General features: G+C 45.3%; 2 protein-coding genes across 2 annotated transcripts; one reads left to right on the forward strand and one right to left on the reverse strand.

Moving 5' to 3' along the window:
* Positions 1–7,010: 7,010 nt before the first annotated feature.
* On the reverse strand, positions 7,011–10,535 carry LOC135389447 (uncharacterized). Its single transcript, XM_064619495.1, has 6 exons — positions 10,181–10,535; positions 9,777–9,841; positions 9,496–9,699; positions 7,861–8,080; positions 7,656–7,794; positions 7,011–7,581 (listed from the first exon to the last, which is right to left on the reverse strand). Exons 1-5 carry the CDS (start codon positions 10,533–10,535, stop codon positions 7,760–7,762), a joined length of 879 nt encoding a protein of 292 aa, XP_064475565.1. The 3' UTR covers positions 7,011–7,581; positions 7,656–7,759.
* Positions 10,536–13,056: 2,521 nt separating this feature from the next.
* Positions 13,057–17,475, forward strand: LOC135387052 (uncharacterized). Its single transcript, XM_064616467.1, has 2 exons — positions 13,057–14,446; positions 15,525–17,475. The coding sequence occupies exons 1-2, from the start codon at positions 13,147–13,149 to the stop codon at positions 16,814–16,816; spliced, it is 2,592 nt and encodes an 863-aa protein (XP_064472537.1). The 5' UTR covers positions 13,057–13,146; the 3' UTR covers positions 16,817–17,475.
* The last annotated feature ends 298 nt before the right edge of the window (positions 17,476–17,773 follow it).

The raw sequence follows: 17,773 nt of genomic DNA on the forward strand, positions 1-17,773 counted from the left end.
GCAGGGAACAGAGAAGAGTGTACCTATTAGCTGTTCCGTCAAATGCGTCATCTGTGACAAACCCCAAGAACACAATGACCTCCTAAGTATGTCCGAGGAAAGTCATCAGTGGACAGGGATAACGTCCCCAGGACTTCCCTACCAGGTCCTCAATTTGTTAGAAATGTGACAAAGTGAGACTCCCCGTCATATCCTCAGGACCTCCTATGGGAGCTACCAAATGACGCGGGTAGTACAGTTCTGGGAGCAAGCATATACCTTAGTGAATTATTTATTTTGGGAAGTGAGGGCACATTTGCAGCACCCAGTCAGCGTGTGTGTGTTTTTTATATATTTTCAACCTCGGTCACCAGCTACCATTCGTGGTTTCTCATCTGTATTTCGTTCACCGTATTTCTCATCACAAACAATGAGTGTCACAGTTTAAAAGGCAAAAAGAAAAAGATATATATAAAAGGCCCCTAGGTCACTAAAAGCTGCAAAACCACTTAGAGAGGCATATGATGCAGCAGCATTTCCTTTCCAAGACAGAACAGATACAAGTTATTGCTTGTCTTCCGAACTTCAGCAGATTCGAGAGTCCTCTTCGCATCTCAGTCAAAACAAAGGGTGAGGTATCTAGTTTAACTTGATTTTGCACATAACCAACAATGAAGTGAGAAATTCCTTGGAGTATTAAATCGCTATCAAGGTAGTGTCCGTGTTTCTTACTGCTTTGGTTTGATGCATGCATAGTAAGTGAAGCTTGAGCAGTGAAACGCTATTATTTTTTGTCTCTTCGGAAATAAAAGGCTCCGCGCAACCTCCTGCCAGGGACCCTCTGCGGACACTCATGCAACAAGACCGCAGTGAAAGGTCTAGCAAACTGTATTTTAGTGCACGTCAAACGCTGCACATGGACGGATTCCTTTAAAATCCGACGATCAGTATTTGCGCCCCTATATCTCTTTTTATTTTATATTTTTGATCGTTTTTTTTAATTTATGCATGAGCACTCCTTCTTTGATTGTATTGGGTAACGAGAAATATATCGGTAAGTTGATTACTGGCTAGCAGGTATTAAAATGCACAACGCAGTATTAAAATAATTTATTTCTCCTGTGCTTGTCCTTCGGTTGACGACCGCAGGATGTACGCAAATGACAATCACTGGAAGCTCCTATGATGACAGCCTGCGGACCTCCTCCGTTCATCCCATCACGGACGAGGACGTGATGACACTTTGAGGACATCCTGAGGACCGCGTGTGTTCTTGGGGAAGAAAGGAAGAAATCGTCTCTCCGTGGTGGAGGGATGATTCTCTACGACGTGTTCTCGTAATTCAACGATTCTACGTTCATTTCATTTCATCTCTAACCCTACCAGAAAGAGGAATGAAATCTGCGTACGACTGATCCCCTTCCCACATGAGCAGTTCGCCTGCACTGTCGTGCCTATCTAGGGGTTCGTCGTCGTCCGTTTCAGGTATTACGAAAGGCGGACTACTGACTCTGTCGTCGTCGTCATCTGAAAGGACGACTGGGCTGTTACCGAGACTCTCTATTCTAGCTTCGTGCTCTCTTTCTACAGCCGCGAGCATGGCTTCGATGGGGTCGTACTGACATACGATCGTATGTCAGTACGACCCCATCGAAGCCATGCTCGCGGCTGTAGGCAGCGCAGCGCGGCTGTAGGCTCGAGGCAGCGTGGCACTGCGGTCAAACAAAATCAGTACGAGATTTCACGACACGACTTCACGAAAGAATACTGACTTTTCCCTTCAACTGAGGAATGCTTGAGATTGATGATGAGAGAGGATGGGATAAGCCTCTGTGTGTTCAGTGTCATGCGGTGACAGTGGCTATTGGTTCCTAAAAAACAATGCCATACATAGAATACACTCTTACAGCAGAGCTGGTCAACTTACATTTTGCTCCACGAAACGTCTCACGTCGTGGATGACTGCCCCTAGTAGGCTTCCTATCAATCGTTGTAGAACCAGAACACCTTTTATAGTCGCTACACCGCTCCCTCCTTCTCGCATTGCGACTGCGTCGTCTGTACTTTGACCACCCAGCCTTCCTTCTTTCGCGCCTTTTTTCTTTCGCGCCTTTTTTCTTTGCGATGTCGCATATACAATGATACCATCGATGTTGAATAAAATATTACACTAATTTCTAGCTAACGCTCTGGGCTCACTTGTATATGACGATGAGAAGACCCAGTGTGGGATTCGAACCCAGGAACCTCCTACACTGAATGCGATACACTAACCACTAGCCTAACGTGCTGCGTGACGTTTTTTGTATTGTGGGGTTCCTGTGTAAACACGTCCAAACACGTTCAGTGACGTCATAGAGAGGCGGAGAGAGGAACTAGTGTGTCCAGGGGCGACTTCGACGGTTCGCCCATGTCTGAACACGTCCAAACATGTTCAAACAAACACATCTTAACAAGTCCAAACACATTCAATGACGTCATAGAGAGGGAGAGGAAAAGCTTTACTATAAATATCGAAGTGAACGTTCGATCGTTATTCTTGTGACATCATGATCACCTTGGTAGATCCTCGTAAGTAATACCCATGACGTTATCATCGAAATGTTTGAAGAGTTTCGTTTCCAGTGTACAACACTTTTGCTGCACGTGAAGTCGGCTTTCTCCCGCCTCACATATTTCGGGAGATCGGCAACGTCCGCTTCTTCTGCACCAACTGCGGCGGATTGTGGTCCAAAGGTACGCTTCCTCGTTATTTTTAATACGTTCTATAATCGTTCACAATTTTTTTTTTTGCAAAAGCATTGTACAGACCGCTTGATTCGCCCGTTTCTCGGCTGTCGGACGGTACCGTTCGACGTACGTTGCGAAGGACTTCGACTATTGAAGGAAGATGGAGAAGATGGACCATCAGTGTCACTCTGTGACTGAAGAAGATTGTACATGTGTATAAGGTAAAAAACACGTGTTTCTCACACTCCTTTTGTGCAGATTATGAATGGATACTGACGGGAGATCTACCCCTGGTCCTAACCTTCAAGCCTCCTCTGAATCAATCAACTGACGATCTGCTGACCACATGTCATTGCAGTGGACTCTGGTCGAGAAACCCAAGCCTTTGGTTAGACTCGAGCCTTCGTACCTATTTGGGCTGTCTTCCCGGCTACGAAACCAAAGCTAATTCATGGAGCCTAATTCATGTATAACCTCTCACAATAAATAAAAAAGGTTTCGTATATATACTCTCATTCCGTGTCAGTCATGACGCCCGAGCAGCGGTTTGCAACCTTTGTGCAAACGCGAATGTATTGCGACTTGCTGCGATTACGTGATTATATTCATGGCCATAGCTGCGAGAGTGACTTTCGCTCAATTCTCAAGACGATACCCTCACGCCTGTTCACCATCAGTGGGAAGATTGCAAAGAAAATGAAGCGTTTCGTAGATTACAAGCTCGAGCTGTTGGAAAAGTATAGGCGAAGAGAGACAGTCGACCCGTGTCTGATCAACGCTGGTTTCAACCGACCTATCGTCCGTCGCTTTTCCACACATCCCTCAACGTCACGATGACCGGCGACGACGAGCGGCGGGTCAGCACGTTGGAAGATCGTCTCGCAAGCGTCTTGTGTATGTCATGAAAAAAATAGACTATTTTACGAAATGACGTCATGAGGAGACGTTTTATTGTTTCGTCAATCTCTTCTAGGTTACAGGAAAACATGGATACACAATTATTCAAGCTGTAGCGTTTCGACAGGCACGTGGCTACGTAGATACAAAAAAAGCCCGCAGTAAGGCGAAAAAGGTGATTGAATACACTTGTCGTTATACTCGTCCACTGCAGGTAAAGTCCTTTGAAGGTTTGCTTCGATGGGGGGGGGAAGTCCCTAGCTGTCGAAAAACACGGTAGACCCGTCGTAGTTTTTCAGGTAGAGCACCCAGTGCTGGCCGCGCTTTCTTCGCTCTTCCGTATTGATGATCAAATAGCCGGGCTTGCGTAAGACGAAGGCTTCTTCCGAAGCGCAAATACCTCTCAGCATAGATGAAGGCAAGGGGGGTCAGGGACATGAGTTCCAAGATGTCGCTCTCGTACATCTTTTCTATGGGAAGGTGACCGTGCGGTCCTTGTCGACGCACATGACCTTGGGACACTCGGAAATCAAGGGGACGGTGACCGCGTGTGGAAGGACTTTAGCGAAGCGTAATTGCAGGTGAACATTTCCTTCTCGCCACTCGTTCAAATGCGAAGGAGAAGAACACTGGTCCATGTCCAAGTTGAAGTAGAGAAGGAACCCGTTCGTTTTAAATCGGTCTTAGCTGTACTTGAAATGTTTTTCACCCAGTTCTTGTTGTTCATGTTGTTGTTCCCAGTCGTTGTTAAAGTCGCACTCGGCTCGCACTTGCTGGCCGTCCACGGAGAGCATCGAATGAGACAGGTCGTAATGGCGGAAATTGTAGGGGTCGATTGGATGGCGCCGAGAAAGTCGGACGTGGCGAGCAGGGCGATGCATAATTTGGAAGGTACCCTTTCGGGGTAAACGTTTTCATGAGCGTCCAAGCTCCCGGCATTCAAACTCCGCACTTTGGTTTCCAATCCGCGTAACATGTAGATGGCCGGCGTGGTCTGGCTCGTATTCCAAAAACAGGGAAGGTGCAAGCGTCATCTTTTTCAAGTGTAACGTCATTTCTTTAATGTCCACCTCGTAATTGTACGTTTTCTTGTCGTTGGGGACCGATATTAGTTTAAATTCGTTGTTGTTTAACAGAAAAACGTCGCGAATTTCGACGGCAGGTACCATCAGGCGCGGCGTTGAAACAAGTCGGTATTGATCTGTCGGACCAGGTTAAAGTATTTTCCACCCTTTGTTGCTTCGTAACGTTGTTTCGGACCGCGAGCCGAGACGCCGTAATCGTTCCTGAAATGTTCGTCGTCCTCAACATAGAGTCCAGCCGAGTGCACTGTTTCTTGAGCCAGGGGCGTGGAATGAAGCACGACGTCCGGAATACTCCTGTAGGCATACAACTCGTTGAAACTGACGAGCTTGCTGTTCGCATAAACGGTGACCGTCTTAAACATGCCGCTCAACAGGTGGTTTGTTGGGAAAACGACATCTTCTTTGTCGTCCATTTCTCCCCCGTCATCGCGAACAATGCGCGCGGTCAAAGACACGAAGCTGCCGCAGAGATCCAAGTGTGCCCTTTGCAAATTTTGAATAGAAAATTCGATCACTGTATCATTTACCCCGTTGATCGGATAAAAGAGTTGGTACGAAGTATCTTGCACACCATATTGAATGGAAGGGCGTTCGAATATCATCACATCACTCGTGAGACAGAGCGGCGACTGTTTTTTGTCTTTCGTTGACGTCATGATCGGTCGGAGCACAAAGCGGATGTGTGACTTTCGTGGCGTACCAAAGATATCTGCAGGTGCGTCGTGCGTCGGCGCCTTTTGTTGTCTTTTGCGACGTTCCTTTCCATTGTTGTTTCCAGAGCCCTCCATGGAATCCAGCACGTCTCTCCCCATTGCTATGGCCGTCTTTTTTACTGCGCGCGATATTCCTTCGCCGTCGGCCAAATTCCGCGCCAAGCGCTTCCATGTTCTCTTGGCGATCTGTTTTATTTGTTGCCAGATGGGAACGATAAACTTGGATATGTTGCTCAACACACCGCCCCCTCATTGGAAAAGGGGTCCAGTGTACACCGGAATTATTTTGGGGGAATTACGGTACATATTTGAAATGCAACGTTCAATTGGTTCTGCCTTTGGACCGCAACGGTAAACGCCTTCCCGTTTCGTCCGCGAGAACGATCGTCACTGAGGGAATTTCGAATTGAGACACGTTAAAATACTGGTTGTTATCTAACGTGTAGGTGACGACGTGCTTGTCTTTCCCGTAATAAAAGGGTTGTATTTTTAATATCGTTTTTTTCCCGCTCCCCACGTATGTGGGTTCCACAATATTCGTGTAGACGATTATGATGTGAAACCGGGGTTCCAGGAGTACATCCTCGTTGTGGCATCCTCCTCCCCCATGAACACGGTACGCGATTCGAAGCAAAAAAGCACGGCCAGGTACTCGGAAAATCTTAAAGTGGAGGTGCCCTCAGGAAGCCGAATTTTACATTTCTGTTCGGTTCCGTCAAAGCTGAAGCGCGCTCGTTCGCCTACGCCCTGGTTACCCTATTAAAAAAGCACCACATGTGTGACCCATCAAAACCCGCTCCAATGTGAACAAGGTACTGGGTCCAATTGGTGGAATCCAATTCGACCCCATACAATGGCGTCCTATAGGATCTTGGAGGTCTGGGTAGATCACATGGAGTGGATCCCATTCGACAGATCACATTGGATTTCATAGTGACCCCATTAGTATAGGTCTCATTAGATCCTGTTTGATGACTACCTATGAGGTTCCAGCTCGTGATACTGAGCCTGAATATCCGCACTAGCTGAATCGAAAGACAAGTGACAGCAAAGTTCAATGTTACAAAAATATTTATTGTGACTAGCAAAACAGTCAGACTTGCTGACAGAATACCAAAACGAACAGTACAAATGTAAATGACTAGTTGTGATATCAAGCCTGCCAAAAAAGTAAAACTATGAGTTAGTAAAAGTAAAACTCTTAGTTGGGAAACTACTAAAGCGAACAGTAAAAAAATGTAAGGTAAATGTGATACTCGTTGGGCACCGAGTCCCATTCCGCCAAACAGTCAGACGTGCTTAGCGGCTCCTAAAACAAACACTGACATTGTAAAATGGCTTGTTGTGACAGTGCGCCTTATTCCGGCACAGCAGTAAAATGCTTATAGGAAGCACAGGGGCCCTGAATCCTGGTGACAGAGTAGAACGGTTAAATGTCAGCTCCATGGTTTGCAAACCAGTGAAATTGATGCAATATTCTTGAAGTTCACCTATAACTGTGTCCTAGATGACCCTTCATTCTCGTCATTTCACTGTCGGTTAGGTCTAACAAACAGATTATTCATACTGAGCAGTATATGGGGGCAGCCTTTTGGATCGCGTGACGTCACCATGTGCTTGGCTTTTTTTTGCGTGCGTGGCTTCAGGCAGGCTTGTGTGTCACAAGACCATAACAACACATGATACACACTCAAGCCACCGTTGAATTCACAAACAAGCCAAGCACGTGGTGACGTCACAAAATTCAAAATGGCTGCACCCATGTACTGTTTCGGTACCAATAACATCTTTTTATACCTAGACGACCGTGAAATGACGGGAATGAATGGCCATTTAGGCCACGGCTGGAGTTGTGCTTTGAGAGTATTGCATCGGTTTCACAGGCTCGCGGACCCTTGGAGCTGACCGTTAAACAGGGCGTACAGGGGCCTGCGAGCGAAAACACCTTGTAAGGAGCCTTATCCTCGTGAAACAGTGGGGTAATTACTTGGTGTTGACTCAAGGCAAAGATCACCTACACCCACGCTGGCAATACTGCTTGTGCCGTCCGTCACCCTAGCAATGTCCGTTGGGCCACCCACAAGACCAAATGAAGGTTCAGCACCATATGTTGAATGGGAAGGCAACTGGAATGGACTTGATGACGTGGATGTTCATCTTCAATGTGTTGCATTTTTCTGTGAAGTACAGAACGTGTGTCGATAAGCCCCAGTAAACAAAAGGCGACACTGCTTTGTTTTTAAACACTAACCAAGGCTTCTCGCATCTTTTGGATCTTGTAAGTTTTTGCAATGTCACGAATTTTGGACCGAAGAACGCTGCGGACGAACACCTGCTGCTCATTTCGGGTCCTCTTCAGGGAATGTTTTTCAGAGTATTTTTCAAAAAATCTGTAACGGTTAAAAAGTAAAGTGTGTTACTTCCACGCAGAAACAAAAACAAGCCATGACACTTACTGTACAGGGCCACAAGCTTGTTGGTGTCAACAGCATCTTTCCCCTCAGCTCCGCTGGCTATGAGCCTATTTGATGGAAGTCCCGTGATACTCTTGTTGAGCAAGCCAGCAGTTGAAAAAAGGGAGATAGCCGCCTCCCTTAGTGCCTTTTTCTCGTCTCCGAACGCAATGATGTGGTTAAATTTCTCCACTGCCATCCAGATGCCGTTCCCTAGGTGTATCTAGTGCAAAGATCCAAAAATTATGCACTTACCGCGGACAACATATACCTACAGTCAACTCTGTTCAGTGACCAACTTTTGCCCATGCCCGTACCGTCCCCCTCACCCTTCCCATATGCCATAACTTGCACTACAACCCATCTGAAAATCCCTGCAGGGGAAGGGACCTGGGGTGGCATTTGCTTCCATTTGTCAAGGAACAGCTCTGGTTGCAGAATACCACGACCTGCAAACAAGGTGTTTCACGAAAATTCCCCACCTGGATAATTTGAAGGTGGCTGGAGCTAGCAAAATACTTTCTCAGTTTGTGTCAATGGGTCACCAAGACACCAAACGTGAGTCTGAAATACAGGGCGTTCCACCTTACGTGATACGAATTTTTTAAAAATAGAGCGATAAAAGAAAAGCGAGTGCTAGTTTTCTGCTACTTGAGTTAAAAACAGGTGCTACGAATGACGTACCCGCTGTTTGTAACTCGAGTAGCAGAGAAGTAGCGCTCGTCTTTCTTTTATCGCTCTCTTTAAAGTTTCATGTCACATTAGGTGAAACACCCTATATAACTGTTGAAGGGGCTCTTCCATGCGGAAGATGTATCGAGGCCATCAGATGGGAAATCCAAAAGGTTTTATTCATTAACGAGCAAATATAAAGAATCATTGGGTAGCTTGCAGCCGGTGACCCATTGATGTCAACGCAGAAGAGAATATTTCTTGGCACCAGCCGTTTAGCTTATTCAAGACAGGGATTTTCGTCAGACACCTTGTACACTTAGAACCAGTGAGTTGAAGTGAACCTAACCCGAAAACCGCTATTTGCAGGTCAGTAACTGCACGAATCAAAAAGGTGCCCAAGGTGGGAACCGAACCCACACCTTCTGACTTAACGCCACAGGCACCTTTTAATAATTGTCATTGCCATAATTGCCATTGTGTCCTTTTGTTATGTTACGTCGGAGTTCTCTACTGTTTCGGCTACTCCGGCTTTTGGAGCATTGTTGGCAACTGTTACCCAAATGCTGGCTGGGAAACGGTAAATGCAAAACTGCAGTGTTCTGCAATTTTTGTGAAATGTACAATCTCGTATCATATGGTACGGAACATCAGCATAATACGACAAGTCGGCATAATTTAGCAGTGGGTGCAGTACAGCGCCCAGCATACATAATAATAACACTCAAGCAAGGTCACCGTGGCCTTGTTTCCAGCAAGGTTTGAGCACCCCTAGCTGTCTTTGGTGAATGTTTATTGACCAAAGCCCATGACGATGACCTGTTCTATCACATTATTGAATAACCATTCATCAAACTGGGCTACAGTGGCTCTAATCGTGTTCGAAAATGAGCCTTTCTGTGTTATTAAGTATGCTTTGAGCTGTTAGTGGTAGCACACATAAGACAAAACATACATATTATTTACCTTTTTGTTTTCAACATGAAACGTTTGTGCGGTTAATGGGCTTCCCGGTCTCAAAGTTGATGCGCTGTCGCCACTTTCGTCGGTATGCAGAGGTGAGTCTGATGTTTCTTCAAGCCAGTCGTCTGCCGCAGGGCTCTGGCGTGAGACAGAAGTAGAGCTCTCTTTGCTGTCAGGAGTCGACGTAAGCCCTTCATGCCGCAGAGTCTGAACAAATCATTGAAAGTAATTCATGTGTAGGCTGTGCTTAATTATTCATGATGCCATAGTGGTAGTTTACTTACCTCGTTCATGGCATCGGCTGCGGTTCCTGCGATACTTGCACGTCCTGCATCAGGGACTGCCTTCTCTGAAAGAAATGTCCAGAACAAAAACAAGAAAGAACAATTATTATTTATGTGATGGGAAAGAGGAAGAATTGTGAAATATCCCATATACAGGGTGATTGCTTTAACGTGTCCCGAAATTATATTTAAAGAAAGCGATAAAACAAAAACAAGTGCTATATTTCTGCTACTTGAGTTACAATCAGGTGCTACGTCAAAACTGTCACCTACTAATTATAAACAAAGTTTCTAATTCTAGCAGAAAAGTAGAACCTGTTTTTTTTATTGCTCACTTTAAATATAGTTTTGGGACACGTTAGAGGAAACACCTTGTATACACACAATAAGGACAACCGACCAACCTAACAGCTGGGACGTGAGAGCTGCTTGCAGCTGATCATTTTGTCGTCGTAGCTTTTCAATAAGCTCCTCAAGTGTTTCTACTTGCTTCTTGTCGACTTCTGCTTGCTTCTTGTGTTTTGCTACTTGCTTCTCGAGTGCTCCTACTTTCTCTTCGAGTGCTTCTACTTGCTTCTCGAGTATTCCTGCATGCTTTTCAGTCAGCTTTAGTTCGCGTTCTGCAACAAGTCCCTCATCTTCTTCTGATGTCGAAGTGTCATAGCGTCGTTTGCTCTCCGCTGCGAGGTCACTTTCAAGCTTCCTCTTCACGGCTTGTGCCTTTTTCTGCACATCTTTTGGATGCTGCAAGTAACACATGTTTCTAATTTTATTAATTTTCTGATCTCATTCAAATGACTGGTTTATTGTATTTAACTAGTTTCCCACAAGTGTTAGGTATGCATTCCTTACTGGTCAATGTCCTGCAAGCTGACATTCTATGCTGTAATCATGACCTGGCCAATGATTATGTTCGCCATATACAGGGTGTCCGGTGAGAAAGTGTCATTGAATTTTTAGAAATAGGTTTTGCTTAAGAAAATTATGAAACTACTTGGAATACACACACAGAGGCTTTTGCTACAGATTGAGGCAGTTTGCATTCGCATCACGCATTAATTAAGCTAATTTTGCTAATTGAACTCTAAAATTAACCAAGCAAAGGTAACATTTTTCTTGACGAATTTGGAAGCCGATGACCATAGCACACTATTCCAATCGAAATCAGTTTTCTTTTTCTGAAGATTTCTAAAAAAATTGATAGCCGCAAAACCGTCACTTGGCGAGGCGTGGTCGATGAAATTTGTGTTTGAGGAACTTTTCGCTCCATCCAGATGCCCTCCCTCCTACGCAAGCAAGGACATAATCACAGCTCCTGCCTTTATCAACGTGCATGCTGTCAATTCCCAGCCACCGACAACGTTGGTTACTGCGGTAATGCCCTCGATCGGGTGTGGCTGTTTCCACTTTGACTCGATAAAGGCAGAGCCAGCACTTACGCAAACACAAATTTCATCGACCACGCCTCTCCAAGTGACGGTTTGGCGGCTATCAATTTTGTTTAGAAAAAACTGTGATTTCGATTGGAATAGTGTACTATGGTCATCGGCTTCGGAATTCGTCAAGAAAAACGTTACCTCTGCTTGGCTAATTTTAGAGTTCTATTAGCAAAATTAGCATAATTAATGCGTGATGCGAATGCAAACTGCCTCAATCTGTACCAAAAGTCTTTGTGTGTGTATTCCAAGTAGTTTCATAATTTTCTTAAGTAAAACCTATTTCTAGAAATTCAATGACACTTTCTCACCGAACACCCCGTATGTTATGTGAACGATATTAACCCTCGTCCGCTGGACCAAACACTCATTTGTAACTGTGCTGGTTGTCCCCGTTGGGCGCAAAAACCCTGGGAATTTTTGTATTTGATAACTTTTGCAAGCTAATCCCACATATAGGTTAACAAAGGAAAAGTTCCAAATTCACCAAAGGACCAAAATTCACTGCGAGAAAAAAGTTGAATTTTTGCCATCGTATCCAGGCAAAGAGGATCCCATGGACCCAAACTATAGCACACATGATGTAACCTCACAAAAAGGTACAGACGCCGTGAGAAATGATTGAGAGAATCGCCAAGAATACATTTTATGGAGCTTAGAATGATTTGAGCATGAGATAGACATCAGGGGGACAGTGCATGTCTGACTGCAAAATAGAGAGCATACCATAAGTGGCATCGCAGTGATATCGAGAGGCTATTGGTGACGCCCAAGCCAGCACACCATCATAAAGCTCAGAGGTGTAATGTTTGGTGTCAAACAGTCTAAATTATTGTCTGATGAAGATTTGTGGTCACGCAGGCATGGAAAACTGAAGCAGGGGTGGCTATAGTATAATCACCACAGAGATAAGCAAATCAGAGCAAGAAGCGCATGAAAGTGTATCACGTCCGAGTATATATTGACGGAATCTGTTGGCGCATAGTCTTAAAGCGGAGCACACAACAAACTAACTTTCTTGTGGGCCACCCATTCGTCGTTTGATAATCTTGCGCTATCGACCGCAATGAAGTATATGGTGATGGAAATTGGCCCACCTGTTTGGGTTTTGCACTTTCGTCTTCTGATGATTCTTCGTCTACATCAAGCTCGCTACCCATTCTTAGCGGAGGAACTGGGATTCGCTTCTTTCTCAGCGCCTCTGCCTCTTCTTTCGTTTCTGTAAGAGAGGCGTCTCGGTGTAGCGAAAGTTACAGGTGCACAGAAACAAAGAAATTACCTGCGAGTCCCAGTATCTGTGCTCGATAACGACCATTTTCCTGAGGCTTCATAAGCGACGTCCACTGCACCGAATAAGGACGCGTTTTGTCGAAATCGTCTAACCGCTCTGGCTTGAACTGACTGATGTCTTGTACGGGCACGATGCAGCGCTTTTGATCTGCGATGAAGCGGACGTACGCGAACCATGCACACTGAGGCAGTACCATCTTGGACGTGTGAGGGAACAACCTGAGGTTGCCCCAATACAGGATCGATCGGAGAATGAAGCCCTCGTACATCTACCGCGCTCAAACGCAGCAGCGTCAGGCGGGTTACGACACAACAAACCGGCGTCTCGCTCAAACGTTCAAACAACGTGTGAGATAGTGTCGGATTGGATATAAGCTTGTCTTGGATCGGCTACGAGTTTACAAGTGCTGTGTGTGCAACATTCTGATTGTCTTCGTTATAGAAAATGTTATTAAAGCCTGTTATAGCTGCATATAATATAAACATGAAAAGAGAGGACAATGTTTAAAAGAAAATTAAAAATGTCGAACTTCCGCTTCCGGCAATGGCGACGCACTCTGTCCTCCTGCGCAAGCTTTGTACCTGCCGGTAATACGGTGCTTTTCCGACCGTAGTAGGTATGCAACACGTGCTTTTTGGTGAAAATGGATGAGTTTATCACAAGGAAGAGGTATCTGGAACCTGGCCAACCCTTCGTAGTGCCACGTCGAGCGCGTCGAGATGGAATAGCAGCATCGACTGCAGGAGTACAAGGTGGGGTCGCCGAAACAACTGCCTCCGAAGGTGAATGTTCAGCCACAGAAAACGCGTTTCACGTGCCGACAGCTGAACTCGTGGAAACTGATGAACGCAGCGTGGAAGGGAGTCCATGTTTTGATGTCGACATCTGTGCTGCACCAATCGAACCAGGACGCGAATCAGAATCCGACGACACGGAATCAGAATCCGGAGTGCTTTCGGATGATGGAGGAGAGGAGGAAACTGTCCGGGAAGAATCAGATGGTGAAGAAGTGGCAGCGGAGGCAGAAGACGATGCCCAGGACGCTGACCCTTGCTTTGACCAACTGCATGACCTCTCAAATGAAAAGTTTGAACCGAATTCGAGTTTCACGAAAGCTGAGGTGATTGTGCTCGTGATGTTGTACGTATCAGCCTTCAGTATTACGTGGCAGCAATTAGATGGTCTGGTACAGCTTTTGGCCACACTAATGGGAGCAAAATGGGGCCTTCCAACTTCAGCGTATCATTTTCGAAAGCTCTGGAAAGTCTCAGGACACACTTACCATTTTTACTGTCAACAGTGCTTTGCCTACCTTGGGGAACGTCAGACACGACCCATCGGTAAAGAAGTCAAGAGATGTCCGGAGTGCAACAACGAAAACAACATTGCATCTCTAACCAGTGGCTTATTTACGATTTTGGACATTGGTGCACAGGTGAAAAGCATGCTGCGAATTTTTTCTCGTGAAGTGGCACAAATGTTGGAAAGACGATCGTCCTGCAAGCACACCATGGACGATATTGGAGATGGACGAATTTTCCAAGCACTGCTACGAAAAGGCAAGGTTGGGCTGCATGATCTTACACTTCTGGTCAACACGGACGGTAGTCCTACTTTCAAGTCTACAAGGTTCTCCATTTGGCCTATTCTCGCAGTCCTGAACGAGCTTCCTGCGAAGTTGAGATGGCAGAATGTCATATTGTGTGGACTATGGTTTGGGAAAAAACATCCCAGCATGGAGCTCCTTATCAAGAAATTTGCTGACGTCGCAAACGTTGTGCCCAAACTGACGTGGAAATGGGCAGGTCGTCCCGTGGTCTCAACTGTGCACGTTCTCTATGGGTGTTTTGATTCACCTGCAAGGGCTGCCGTGACAAATGCAAAGCAGTTCAACGGCCGTTTTGGATGCACCTGGTGCCTCCATCAGGGACAGACTGTCAAAGGTAAGGAGCTCTGCCATTTAATTCATTAGCTATACACAACTCATCTGTTGACATAAGTAAAAGCATCTTCACTGATCCATCTTCATCAATCTCACTTTCTTCCTTACAGACAATATCGCATGGCGAAAATGAGAAATCTCAGTCATAGTGCCACATGCGCAAAGATGAATAAGAGACAGTGAATAAACAGAGAGTCGGCAGAGATACTTGCTGACTTACTGCTAGGAAGGAGCTACGCTTGCATAGCTCCTTCCTATTTGCATATATTATAGGGGTCCTGGTATTTAGGAGTCCTAACATACCAGTATGCTTAAAGGAGTACAGAAGGCCATCCAAAAAAATTTCAGATTAAGACATCTGATGAAAGTGTGTGTGTCATTATACCGAATAGCGCGAAAGGTTTTGATGTGTGCAATTTGTTTCCCAGAAAAAAACTCCCATAAACATAGCTCCGCGCGTTCAACCTTAACTCGCCACTCCAGCTATAACGAGGATGAGGAGGTATGATGCCACGTCACCGATGACGGTGTTAGCAGAACTCGTTCTGGTTCGCCAGTCAGTGGGGGTCAGCGCCTTTTCCCTTTGCCGCCGTAAACCTGTTTTGCCAGTTCTCCCGGAGAATTGGGGATAGAAGGAGCGGCCGAAGCATTACCGAGCAAGGAGAAAGGCTTTATCAGAACCCCGAACAGCGGAGTAGCAGACAACATTTCTCTAGGCCAATCAGCGAGCGTTCTCCTTATAGCGTCAGCGCGAGGTTCCAGGCAGATCACAGGCTGGTACTGCTCTTCACCACCGTTGCGAACGGTCGCTTTTTTGCGGCGTATTTTAAATTCAATTTCCGCGATAATTATGATTCCGTGGTGTAAATTACTTCGCATGGTGCATCTTACTGGCCTACTTAACAGTTTTATAGGAAGAAAACTGGGTGTTAAAAATGACTTCTGTGCTACTTTAATTCTAACTGCAGTAACCGTTCTAAATCGTGGCATGTGTAGTGTGACTGAGTGAACCGAGACAAAGCCAAATTTAACAATGTAATTGTAATGATGTAATAAGCAATTATACTGATTTTTTGCAGGCACAATGAAATATCCTGTGGGAGGTGAGCTACCAGGAGAACGAACTGCCGCGATGACCTCAAAAGATGGATTACAGGCACTCAGGAGCGGACAAGACTCTCATGGAATAAAAGGACCAACAGCTCTCTCTCTCCTACCCAACTTTGACATTGTTTGGGGAGTATCCGTCGACTACATGCACGCAGTATTGTTAGGTGTGACACGGCAACTAACCGAACACTGGCTGCAGTGCACATCTGCGGACTGCTATATTGGGGCACCCAAAACACTCCATATCATAGAGAGTACGCTTTGTTCAATAAGGCCGCCAATCTCGTTTACTCGCCTTCCACGACCGCTGAAAGAGTGGAAGGACTGGAAAGCGAGTGAATGGAAAAATTGGCTTCTATTCTACGCACCAGTCACACTGAAGGGCACGCTCCCCACAAAATACCTTCACCACTTTGAACTTCTGTCACAGTCTGTGTTCACCATGCTGAGGACAAGTGTATCGTCAGATGACATAGACCGTGTCAACGGACTTTTGGTACAATTTGTGTGTGATGCTCAGCTGTTGTACGGAAACGAGTTCATGACCTTCAATGTGCATCAGTTGTTACACCTGCCCAAATGCGTCAAAAAGATGGGACCCCTATGGGCTCATTCTTGTTTTCCTTTTGAAAGCATGAACGGTAGGCTTTTGAAACTGATCACTGCAGCGAAAGGAGTGCCCTTGCAAATACTGGAGCGCTACTCCTTACGGCAGAAGGTTCACCAACTATCTTATGCAATCATAATCTCTGAATCTGCGAAGACGGCATGCACGAGAATTTGCAAAAAGAATTTTCCCCTCATGTTTTCGCAACACTACACAAAAAACATGGTGCTATCCAGTCCGTCGACGCTGCCTCTGACAGCAGAGGAGAACGCTGCAGTTTCTGAGAAGCTTGGGAGTGGGCAATGGAGCTGCTGTGTGTATGACAGGCTTAAAGTGGGTGGAAGAGCGCTCCACGCAGAGTGTTACTCGAGGCCAACGAGAACTTGTACATCATATGTCTTCATTCCATCACTGGAGCACTATGGTAGAATTGCAAAGGTACTAGAAGTGACATGTAATGCAGAGAGCAGCTGCTTACTTTTATGCGAGCTAGTCCGTGTATCCAACACATCGTTACCACACATTCATGCAGTCCGCAGTGGTAATGCCAGGCTTTGTGTATGTGATCCGATTGATGTTAAAGTGTGTGTTTTCATAAACACTGGGAAGCTGTCTTACATATGTGACATTCCAAATAACTTGGAAAGCGACTAAGTTGCAAGTAAGGAATTGAACCTCTGTATGCAATAAGGGGATAAGTCAACTTATCCCCTTTTTACTATTTTTGCTGTGATGACATCTACATACCAGTATGCACCTGTGAATGAAAATTTAGGACCTTATTGTGATTTGCTGGCCTGCTACAGCATGGTGAAAAACGGGAAATGCATGTGTGTCAATGGGACGGACAATCAGATCAGGCCCCTTTTCTCGCTTTGTGATTTTTGGATTTATCCCCTTATTGCATACAGAGGTTCAATTGCTGCTGTGTCATTTTGTTGTCTAATTTCCTCTGTCTGTTTTGTTGATTCAAAAAATAATGGTAATCAAAGTGCACTTCGCCGGATCGAATAAGGCACCACGGCTAGATGTTCATACATCTTTTTTTTCATGACACGGAGAATTTCAGAATATAGGGTTTCTGGTTTACAGTGTTTACCAGAAAGCACCAATACACGTACACCAGCAAATTTTTAATCTTATCTGTCAAAAAGAGCTAAGCATTGGAAACCACCGTAAATAACATTTTCAGGCTGCTATCTTTTCTCAGAAAACATGGTAAATGAAAATGGCTATGATGCAGGGGCGTAGCGACAGGAGCTTTGCGGGCTCAAGTTCCCCCCTCCCCCCGAAACCTTACCTTTGGCAGTGCATTTGGGAAGAGAGAAGGTAATCCCCTAATGAAATAATATGAGTAATTTTTACCAAGTGCCCTCACGTCAAAAATATTCTCCCAGACCGATACTGCTTCGTGGTAAGCCAAAGAAGAACTTTTTCCTGCTCTTAGTGTTTCTCCGAAAAAGTAAGCGTCGAGAACCAGAAACCCTAAGTATTTCAAACATGTTGACGATAGGTACCTGACCAAAACTCCTCCCATTTTCATTTTTAATGTTTATAAGTACAGGGTAAGTACCTATGTTGTGCATAAAGAGCATATCTAATTTCAGAGTT

The sequence above is a fragment of the Ornithodoros turicata genome, chromosome 3, assembly GCF_037126465.1.
Source record: "Ornithodoros turicata isolate Travis chromosome 3, ASM3712646v1, whole genome shotgun sequence".
Classification (NCBI taxonomy): Eukaryota; Metazoa; Arthropoda; class Arachnida; order Ixodida; family Argasidae; genus Ornithodoros; species Ornithodoros turicata.

Excerpts from the sequence above, each read along its gene's own strand:
- LOC135389447 (XM_064619495.1), bottom strand. The coding sequence starts at position 10,535 with ATGTGTTACTTGCAGCATCCAAAAGATGTGCAGAAAAAGGCACAAGCC. Across the intron at positions 9,842-10,180 it reads TCTCACGTCCCAGCTGTTAG|AGAAGGCAGTCCCTGATGCA; the intron begins GTTGGTCGGTTG and ends CATTTCTTTCAG. Across the intron at positions 9,700-9,776 it reads CAGCCGATGCCATGAACGAG|ACTCTGCGGCATGAAGGGCT; the intron begins GTAAGTAAACTA and ends TGATTTGTTCAG.
- LOC135387052 (XM_064616467.1), top strand. The coding sequence starts at position 13,147 with ATGGATGAGTTTATCACAAGGAAGAGGTATCTGGAACCTGGCCAACCC. Across the intron at positions 14,447-15,524 it reads TCAGGGACAGACTGTCAAAG|GCACAATGAAATATCCTGTG; the intron begins GTAAGGAGCTCT and ends GATTTTTTGCAG.